General features: G+C 46.7%; 1 protein-coding gene across 4 annotated transcripts in view; it reads right to left on the bottom strand.

Moving 5' to 3' along the window:
- Nucleotides 1–2447: 2447 nt before the first annotated feature.
- raph1a (Ras association (RalGDS/AF-6) and pleckstrin homology domains 1a) overlaps nt 2448–10817 on the bottom strand; it is a 55825-nt gene continuing 47455 nt past the window's right edge. For 2 of the 4 annotated variants that reach the window (XM_076993772.1, XM_076993774.1), the window contains 8 exons: nt 10670–10791; nt 10004–10069; nt 9674–9817; nt 9037–9147; nt 7790–7888; nt 7581–7701; nt 7320–7474; nt 2448–6061 (listed from right to left, as the gene is read on the bottom strand). In XM_076993772.1, coding sequence (XP_076849887.1) covers nt 3923–6061; nt 7320–7474; nt 7581–7701; nt 7790–7888; nt 9037–9147; nt 9674–9817; nt 10004–10069; nt 10670–10791 — 2957 coding nt within the window. In that variant the 3' untranslated portion in view covers nt 2448–3922. The remainder of the gene's footprint in view (nt 6062–7319; nt 7475–7580; nt 7702–7789; nt 7889–9036; nt 9148–9673; nt 9818–10003; nt 10070–10669; nt 10792–10817) is intronic. The other 2 variants (XM_076993773.1, XM_076993775.1) reach the window with 1 other exon arrangement.

The raw sequence follows: 10817 nt of genomic DNA, 5'->3' as shown, positions 1-10817 counted from the left end.
AAGTCTTTGTCCTAAAATGCTTAAACTGAACAAGACTGCTTGGCACACACGCGTCTTTCTCACTCTTACATAACTTGGCAGCTCTGGAGCTCCAGATGGCCTGAGACGGTACGTATGAGACTCGAGGGTTACAGGCTGTTGCCATTAGAAACCGAGAGGAAGTGGCTGCACACTGTAATTAATAGCTGAATTAAAGAAACAATTACAGAAATCTTGATCAAGAAGCATTCGTCACTGAATATTTAGAAGTGTCATACCAGAAGCGCATAAATAATTTAACCAGGCTTCACATAAGTTGTGCTTGACTGTGGAATGACGTTGTTTCATCAGTGTTAAATGTTGTCATCCTTCGTTCGTACGTGTTGTACTGTATCACGAGCTGTATAGTCCGTACACGTGCTGCCCTCTAGCGCCTCCGTTTATTACTGCAGTGGACGGTAATCCTGCCGACCTACCGAGAGGAAAACGGTAACATTTTTAAAACATTTATAAGGTCCTTTCACATTTTAATTTTAAATATATATATTGAATTTCTTAACAGTAAATTTTAAATCCACATGGAGGGTGGAGGGTCAAAAGTACTTGGTATTGCTATTTATTTCTGAGCTTTATGTGAGTAAATTTTGCTAGGAAACTTCGATTGTTTATTATTTTATCGCATTTTGACATTTTTGTTAATTATTTCATAGTTGTGAATTTTTTATTACCTTATTCTTATCTTTCTTCTATTCTGCAAAGCACTTTATATTTGCATGTGAGCATGAAAGGTGCTATACATATAAAGATTATTATTATTAGATTATTATTTGTTCGCTTGGTTTGCCTTGCCACTTTTCTGTGGAAATAGTATGCTGCAGTTATGAGTATTTATTTCCAGTATTTATTTTTGCATAAACAATTTAAAGGCTAAATTCAACAAATCCAGCAGTATGTGTAGTCAAATTTAATCTTAGTATACAGGGGAAAAAATTGACTTTCATAAAAATTGACAAATTTCTCTCAACACATGCATGTTTGTGTGGTCCACACTGCTGGAAAGCAAGGCCACAGTTGTAGAAGAGCATATTTCATATTATAGATGTTTTATTCATTATTCATACAAGCACTTTACTCTGTAAACTATTACTATTAATGAACTATTTTCTATTGTTTGAAAAAAGTGTAAACTTAGCCTGAGCCTCACTGTAAATGTTTCTGCCTACCAGAAAAAATCCTGGTACAGGGCTTCCAGAATGCAAGCAAGGCTGTTCTACAGGACACTGATGCCCTCTAGTGGTTTGTCCATGTAAATGCAACCAGAACCAGAGCGTGTGAACGGTGTTAATGTGAATAGAGCGGAGTTGTGGAGGGACAGGAACCCGTATTTTGTCATGGACAAATTGTTTTACTGGTTTATAAAATGCTGCATTAATACAGAATCCAATCATTGTGAAGCCAAAGTTGTCATAGATGTGTGCGTATAAATGATTTTACGTCTTGCAACAATCAGCCAATCAGATTTTATGACTGAAATGTCACAGCGTCCTCCAATCTTTCAGTTAGTAGTAGTTAGTTAGTAAACAAGTACAATATCATTTTAATTTTGGAAAAATGGAGACAAGATGTCTCAAAAATCACACAGGAGTCTTTCACCACTGTCCTGCAGATGGTGACCATCAAATATAAGGCCTGTACAGTTTAACCCGCTGGTCTTCCCATGTGCCATTATAGGCATTACAGTTACGTTATTTCTTCTAATAAGTAACTTGATTCTATTCAACCTAGTTAACCATACCAATTCAAATAAACCTCACACAGCTCATGCACCTCTGTGAACACAGGGGACAGGTGTTGAAGTTATGTCTGTGTTTCTGGAAGTTTCTTTTCTTTGCTGGGGTTCAGCTGTAGGCCTGACGAATGTTCCTCTGGCCGGGGGTCATGGTGGGTCGAGGAATTTGTAGCTGTTCCAGACTGATGCTGTAATCGGAGGATTCTTTGAAATTAACACAGGAACTACAACAGAAACAGCTGCTAAATTCGACAACCTACTACAAATATTTCCTGGGCAAGATGTCTTAAACTCTTGACTAATGCAGTTATTGTATTATGCCAGTATTTATTTATTTATTTTTTACATGTATATTGGTTAAGTGTTTTATTTTGCAGTGGGACATATGGTTGTGCATCACCTGCTAAGATGAAAGGTTAAAGTGGTGAAATTATTATGAAATCTTTACCCTTGCTGAGAAAATACAGATTGTTTTCCACAACCATCACAAAGCAGAAGTTATCTGCACAATGTTGAGGACATCATGCATGCTAAAGATGGTAAAAAACGATTAAGCAAGTAGACAAATTCATACTCCATAATTAGAACCACAATGTTTAGAGTGGCTGTTATTGGTTTCCATTCCAATTTAATTGCAGACACAGACACCAGGGAAAAAAGGATCTCTGGGACAGCTCACTGCATGAGGTACACATTTATATTGTTCAGTTTAAATGCAACAGACATTTACTTCCTCGTGTATTTTATCTAAAACCCTCCTGACTTTAACAGGCATTGTTAGCGCCGTGCTCTCATAGTGATGGTAATTGAGCTGTTTCCCACTTAGTCAAAACTGGGGAACAGTAGTCTAAGGTAATGGCTTTTATAATCAAGGCAACCGTTTGTGGCTACCTTACACAATGGAGACAGAAACAGCTACTCTATATCGTAAAGTGAGTTTTGAACGGAATGGGCACAAAAATGTCTGAACTTAAAATGACCTCATGTCAAGTGCTTCAGAGATTGGGAACCGAGGTCAAATCAGCCCACCCCACTACATTCACTTAAATACAAGCCTTACCCTTACACTTACAGGAAAACGAAAACAACATAACAGTGCACATGCAAGATTAACGAAAAGAAATAGAATTGTCCCAGATATGAGAAGCACTTTAATTGTGAACTGAGTAATGGTAGTGTGGGGCAATGCAAATCTATTACCAGAATAAAAATACATGATTCCCCCCCATATGTCACAAAGTCACAGAGCTAAGAGTAGCTGTTAAAGTCAGGAATAGCTGCAGTATGTACAGATAGATAGCAATGTAACCAACATAAACAGAACACATCCAATCCCAGTTACGCTCGGGCTAAACAGCCTCTTCCACAGGGAGTGGGCCAAGTTCCTCTCAAATTCTGGATGCTAAGGGTTCTAAACAAAACAAGTTTTCTCCCCTCGATATTTACTTTTTTTTCTGTCCAGTTCTGTAATCATTACAGGTTTTCAGCCACTTAGGAGTATTACAGGAGCATTTGAGATTACGTCATTCAGAACATATGCAATCCGTCTGTGCCATTCTTGAAATTCTGGATTGGCAGATTTAATAGGACTTGAGCAAGGCAAAGGAACCAAACCATCACTTTCTTATTCTTCTCCTGAGAGTGGATCAACCAAACCACTCAGACAAAACACACACATATACATCTCTTCATCACCCCTGCTTTCTATTCACGTTTAACGCATACAGTCAAGGGTTTAAAAACTAAACTTTAAAATAAGAATATATTTCAGGTATTAAATAATTTCATATAAAAAGGTAAAAGCACCCTCCCCACCCTTGAATTCCAGATACATCTTTTATTATACAGACACATTATCCCTTTCCTCACACTGGAGTCCATGCAGTACCTATTTAAAATAATGGCAGCGATCTTTTCGTCACTGGTTTTGTATAACTGCTTACACGCATTTGCAAAAGCGGCACGAACACGGAGAGAAGCTTATACTCTAGGTGATTTGGCTTGCTTTTTTTTCCATACTGGGATAATAACGGGTTAAAGTGGGAAGTGATCTAAAGAGGAGCGGTGTTCTTCACACAGTCGGTCAGTCTCGTGTCATGGTGGGGGTTGCCGGTTGTTCAAACGGAGAAACGCAGACGTTCCAGCGCGCCTTGCCTACCATTCCCCAGTCAGTTTGGTGTTTTGGTCCCGTTTGGGCGGCGCTGGGGGGGGCCCCCGTCGTAACGTTGCATAGCCTGAGATGTTGGCCCCCGTGTAGCCGCTCTTCTTCTGCTGGCCCAGCAGCAGTTCGGGTGGCGGGGGTGGGAGGGCCATGTCGTCCATGGTGGCCACGGGCTCCAGTTTGGCCGAGATGCGCGAGGTGGGGAGGGAGCCGTGTCGGGACATGGACTTCCTCTTTAAAGTCCTGTTGAGGTCCTCCAGGAAGTTGGGCTGGACGGACAGGTTGCCCTTAGGGGACGTGGGAGGCAGCGGAGACCCGAAAGGGACGAGCGGGATTTGCTGAGGAGGCGGGGAGAGGACCAGCGGCTCGGAGGGGCCACTGCTCCGACGCTGCATGGTCGGAGGAGGCGTCTTCCTCGAGGAGGTCTGCTTCCACGATGCCGCGCTGGTGGGAAGCTGGGGCTGGGGGTTAACCACCGCCACTTTGGGAGCTCCGCCGTGCAGCTCCATGGGTGGAGGGGGAGGGGGCAGAAGCTCGGAGTCCGGAGGCGGAGGAGGGAAGTCGCACTCAGGAGGGGGAGAGGGGAAGTCCGAGTTGGGCTGCCGACCGTGTCTGCTCTGTAGGGCCAGTGGGAGGTTGGCCAGGTTGATCTTTCCTGGTTTAGTTGATGCTCGGAAGCTTGCGGCGGTGTCTCTGGACGGCGAGCCGGTTGTAGAAGATGGAGTGGAGAAGGAGCTTGGGGGGGGCTGGCTGGGCTGAGCGAACATGCTCACTAGGTCCTCAACTTTTTTCGATTCTTGGTACTCGATGGAGGTGTTGGACTTTATGCTGGAGTTACGCTGCGGCGTTGGAGGGGGCCTCTTCGACGCTGAACTGGTGGAGGAGTTGGAAGAGGAGGAAGGTGATTTCTTGATTGGCGATCCCATTTTGGATGGAGGGGGGCTTGGTGCAGGTGGTGGTGGAGGAAAGTCCAGGCTACTCTCAGGTGGAGGAGGGGGAAACTCAGGAGACTGAAGCTGGGACTGGCCCCCTGGCTGCCATTTGGGCTTGGTTTTGACCACTGGGGGGGACAGGGGGCTTTTAGAAACATCCAGAGATCCAGGGAACTGGTTTGCAAGCTGTTTGACCAGTGATGGTGTTGGGGAGGTGGCGGCAGACAAAGGTGGTGGTTTTGAAGAGAAGCTGTGCTGTTTTGGTAAGGTGGGTGGAGGCTGATTGGGACTGTGGCCACCAGAGAAGCTTTCCTGCTTCTTCATGTAGGTGGATGGGGTTGGAGACAGAGGTGGAGGTACGGGGGACACCGGGGAAAGGGAGTGTCCGGGTGGTTTGGGGGCCGTCAGAGGGAGAAACCCACCGGTAAACGTTTTAGGTGGTGCAGGGGGAGGCCCCGATACCTGCTGAAGTGGAGGTGAGAAACATTCTGGGGGTGGGGGAGGCGGATGAGCTGCTAGGTCTTCGGCGAGGGGTGAAAAGTCATAGGTCATATTGGGAAACTTTTGAGCAAGGAACTGCTGGAGGCCACTGGCACTGAGGGGTGGGGGGTACTGGAACTGCTCTGGGGGGGGTGGTGGGGGCAGGACACCGTTGCTCTGCGTGTAATCCGGTGGAGGCAGGTGTTCGTCCTCGGGAGGTGGTGGAGGAATCAACTGTGGCTGAGGGCTGGGAGGACCTAGCTTGAGCACCGCCATGGCGGAGCCTGGCGCAGGTACGGACTGAGGCGGCGGGGGAGGGGGCGGGGGAGGGCCGCCGCTGGCTGCCACGGCGATATGGTTCATCGCTGGTTTCATGGATTGCGGGGGAGGGGTGGGAAGGCCGGGCAGCTGCTGCTGCTGTACTGCGGCCAGCAGGGGGGTCTGCTTGTAGAGGCCAGGGGTCTGGGAGATGTTGTGCAGCCTGGCAATGGTGCTGTACTTGGTGAACATGGTGGGGGTGGAGTGGTAGGTGGGGGTAGGCAAGGGCGGAGGAGGGGGAGGTGGAGGCGGTGGCGACGGCGGAGAAGGAGAGGACTGGGGCGACAGGCTGGGGTAGCTACCGTGGGACAGGGCGGCTTGGGACAAGGGGGGCATCTGGGGCAGCTGGAGAGGGTAAGAGGCTCTGTTAGGCTGTGCTGGTGGGGTTGATTCGATTCTTATCTACAGAAGACAGAAAGAAGAGAGACGGTCAGTAAAGGTTTCAAACCATGACTTTAAGCTGTCTGACAGTCCTTTGTATTGTAAGGAAAGGAAGTTAGCCAGAAAGTATGATTTTGAATTTACATGAAAAAGAGACAGAAAAGGTGCTGAGCGCAAACATAAAGTGTTCAAAAATGGATGTGAAGTCAGCCGCCCCATTAATCAGGTCTGCTGAACACGCTGAAACCAGCATGCAGAAACACCAGACATCACCTCCACGCACTGCAGCACACAAAATGGCCTCCGCTCCATGTGATCCAATGTGCAGTACTAAAGGTACAAGGGATGCTCTTACCTCTCAGAAAGGCAGTCCCATTCTCCCAAACACACAATCCTTGTTAATACAACACTATGCACTCAAGCCACACTTTATTTAGTTAATCCTACAGTATCACAGCAGTGGGTTTGTGGGAATCCGTTAACACAAGTTAAACAAGTTAACACAAGTTAAACAAGTTAACACAAGTTAACACAAGCCATTTAAATCTCTCACTCTCCAACCCTTCTCACATTAGGCTGCATTCAACCGCACAAACAAAACGTGAACTGCTGTACAGAATTGAGTGGTTAGTTGCCTCAAAGTTACATGGGGATAAGGGGGAAAACTCCAGTGTTAGAGTGTGAGGGTTTTCACACCCCTAACCTCAATTCCCACCAGTGCTTAAGGGCATGGCCTTGTGAAACTTGACCCTAAGAGAGGAGAGGAGAGGAGATGGATCAGCAGTCTTCCAGTGACCACTGGCCCAGTGACCCATCTGCCTCTGAGGTTACAGATCATCACACCAGGTCATGAGCCCAATGACCAGGTTCTTGGAACGCATGATGAACAGGAGCTGTGATGAGCAGAGTTAAACACCTTCTACCGCTGAGTACCACACCACATACCTGTAATCCTGAAAAAGTCTTATGGTTCTTACACATGCCACAATCATCCTGCAAATGTACTTTCCTTCAGAAGTTCAATGTTACTAAGAACCGAACTGGAACTAATCTCTGGAATCCTGCAGATTCAGTTTGATGATTACCGCTGTAGATAATTTCCCCTTGATTCAATATCTGCATTTTCCTAAAGTAGAAGGGTGTCAGCTGAAATGAGCCATCACACAACTCAGAAGAGACTCATGACGAATGAGTCTGTATGAGACAAGCGGAGAGAGAGAGAGAGGATGTGGTAGTGGGAGGATGAAGGTGAGAAGCTCGTGGTGACATGTCCGAGTACCTTGCCGTCCTCAGCCTGGTTCCCTCTCTTCCAGGCCTCCGAGAAGATGGAGCTGACCACACTCTGAGAGCGCACGTGTCCAGACGAAGCCGTCTCCGACACGCCACTGTCCGACTGGCTGGAGTGGTTGGACTGGGATTCTGCACATTTCAAAACTGGCATCATCAGTTTTGGACTGGTCCTTCATGAGCTCTTTGATCGAGCTCAATCTCCGCCCCAACCCGTATCACACAAGTTCCCCATGGAGCTTCTGGATCTTACCTGGAAGACTGGAGGAGCTGGAGCCAGACTTCATGCTGGAGCTGGACAGAGAAGACCAGTCATGCGCAGCTTCAGTGCGCTTCATGGCCTCCTGGTAGTTCACATATAGCTGCTTCCCATACTGCACGCAAACAGGAGGGCTCGTGTGAGTTTTTTGCGCACGGCATGCTGGGAACGCTGGACACCATCAGCCACAAAGGAGCCGTTACCTTGGCAATGCGTATTCCGTTGACCCACTGGTGGAGGGTCCGGACATCGTCGCAGCACAGGTACTTGATGTACTGAGATTTCTTCTGTATCTGAGGGTGCTGCACAATGAAATCAGAAAGAACGCTGTGATTTACAACCGAAAAGTTCAGATGGACGCAGAATGCAGTTTGAGATTCACAGGGTTGGCATTTTTGCAACATTTGAGGCCAGTGGGCCTTTTCACTTCCCGTCTCGGCGTGCTGTGAACGCTCGGAACAATCACAGACACTGCAGCTCGAGTGGGGGGATTTTTTGTTGAATCTCAGCATTCACTTGATCCAACAAATGTAAGTAAATTTAGTCAAAGGCCATTATGTTTGATCATGAAGCAATATGCTATATGGTATTCTATCTATACTGTGTAGCCCTGGTATTTCACAGCTAAACGTCAGTTTGAAGTTTGAAGACGCGTTACTCTTCTGTATTCCCCTAGGTGGCAGCACAAATCCAGGCTGTCAAATACTACTTTCCAGTACTAAATGCATTTACCTGCATTGCAGCAATTTCAACAAATAAACAGATTACTCTTAATAGATTAAGCATACGCATTTTGTATATACACTTATATACACGTGAAGCTATCTTGGCCAGTCTTCCATGGCCCTGACATGCACATGTCTGCACCAACCACGGTTCAGACAGGAAGAGGGAGAGCCCCTGATGTGTCTGGGCTCCCCCAACATCTCTGACATGAGTCTCTCTTGGCTGCAACATTTTCCTGTCTGGTGCACAGCAGCACAAATTCAGTGAGAGCAGCTTGTGGAAGAAGGCAGGACTGGACTCTACGTGATCCAGAGCAGTTTGAGTTCTTCAAATGCATAGAAAACCATTTGGGCCCAAAGGAAGTGTCGAGTAAAACACTCGTCTTCTTCCACTCAAGACTCTGGAGATCTTAGATCTGACAGTATCAGCACGCCTGTTAACTCTTTATGCCAATGTGCCTTTTAGGAAACAAATATGTATAAATAAAATCTAGAAATGGCATACGTTATCAGGTAATATGTGAAATAGGCCACTGTAAGTACAGCACTCGGTTTAAGGCAATTTACTACAAGTCAGTTACCACAGTCAACATCGGGGCTGAAAATATGTGGATCGCAACTTACTGTGAGCAAAATTGACACCAGTGATTAGGGTACACTTAAAGAAGGGGTGTCCAAGAAGACAACTGCACACCTATAGTAACTGCAGGGACGTTTGTCTTTACCTTGAGGACCATGCAGTAGTCGGTTGGAGCCTTGTACTTGCTGCGGTAGTCCTGCCCCAGATAGATGTTCACATGATCCAGCTGTAGGAAGCACGCCAGGTCTCTAGATGTCTGCAGGGGACGATGGGAGGGGGACACAGAGGACAATACAGATATGTTAAACAGGTTCATCTTGGGTCTTCAATGCTACTTGGGTAGGGACGACAACAAAAAATGCATCGTTTCATCCACCAGGGGGAGCTTTACACTTGACAAGCTTGTGAAATGGTCATCCTTTGGATTTTAGCACACATGCAAACACACACACACACACAAGTACACACATCCACATGTTTTTTATAACAATTTACAGGTTTAATGTGGCAACGCTACACAGAGTAATGCAGTGAAGGTCTTTGAAAGCATGGGGGTGGGCATGAGCAGATGGGGGGGGGGGGGGAGATGGAGAGAGAGAGAGAGATAGAGAGAGATAGAGAGATAGAGAGAGCGAGAGAAGACAGACAGACAGACAGATAGACAGATAGACAGACAGACAGATAGATAGATAGATAGATGTGGGCCAGAGAATAAAACAGTTGAGAAAAGAAAGAATGTGTATAAAGGAAAGAAGACATGGAGGGTTTGATGGAGAACTGACCTTGGCTTTGCCCTTTGGCACATAGTATAGTCCAGAGGCTCGTAACAGGAAATAGCGCTTCTTCCAAGACTTCTTACCATCCTCTTTGAGCCAGAGAACACCCTCCATCTCAGGCACACTGATAGAGCTTCCACAGAAACATTCCTGCAGACAGACAGAGCACACAAACACACACGCACACGCATACAGTCTATGATCCCAACTCCAAATAACATTTCTGATGTGGTGACCTAAATAAGTCAACGTGTCTGCAGTACTCTGAGAGTGTCTGCCTGACTGAGAGCATGTACGTTGGTGTGTACGTGTACATGTTCACACTGCATCCCTTACCTCCAGCAGAGCTTCTTTATTCCTGTCCGTCATCTCGCACGTCTCTTTCCGCCCCAACAAATAGTTCTGATTAGGTACAGAAGGTTAGACAAGGTCAGAGTGGAACACTGGCAAAGATGTTTCATCCTTTAATAGAAATACTCCTGAACTGTTCATGATAGCAAAAGGCAAAGGATAATCAAAGCCATGCTAGAGAGAGCAGTGCAGACATCCGGCCCGGTCCGGCCCGATCCAGCCCAGTCCAGCCTCTGACTGCAGACACTCTCACACATGTTCTCAGTATGGAATAAAATAGAGCTGTAGCAGTTATATGTGACATGTTTCCCCACCATGTCTACTCAGCATGGACACTACACTCACCTACTTACTCTCCACACTACTCAGTGTACACTGAGCCCTGCAGCGCTCGAAGGGTTAAATAAAGCACAAGTCTTTGCTGTAGAAATGGGGACAAAAACAACTCGGGGCCTTCACTGAAACCTAATCAGGTTCTGTGACCATGCCTTTGTTATGATGCAGTCTCCATGTTGTGTTGTTAAAGGCGCAGCATTGCACTGAGGGGCCAGACAACTGCTAGCTGCAGGCTCAGATTACCCAGACAGTGACTGCAGGCTACACGCTTGCTTCTGCGGAGGGGAACAACCGTGTTGTGCGGCCCGTCCCTACCTGTGGGTTCTTGAAGAGTGCGTACTTCTCCAGGCGTTCGATGAACATTAGCCTGTTGGTGCTGTCCCTGGTCCAGTTCAGCAGGTTCTCCACGAGGTTCTCGTGGTCCTCAAAGATCCGCTCTGGAACAACAGACAAGCAAAGTCTG

The sequence above is a fragment of the Brachyhypopomus gauderio genome, unplaced genomic scaffold (genome assembly GCF_052324685.1).
Source record: "Brachyhypopomus gauderio isolate BG-103 unplaced genomic scaffold, BGAUD_0.2 sc122, whole genome shotgun sequence".
Taxonomy (NCBI): domain Eukaryota; kingdom Metazoa; phylum Chordata; class Actinopteri; order Gymnotiformes; family Hypopomidae; genus Brachyhypopomus; species Brachyhypopomus gauderio.
This window is presented reverse-complemented; position numbering and strand designations above follow the sequence as displayed.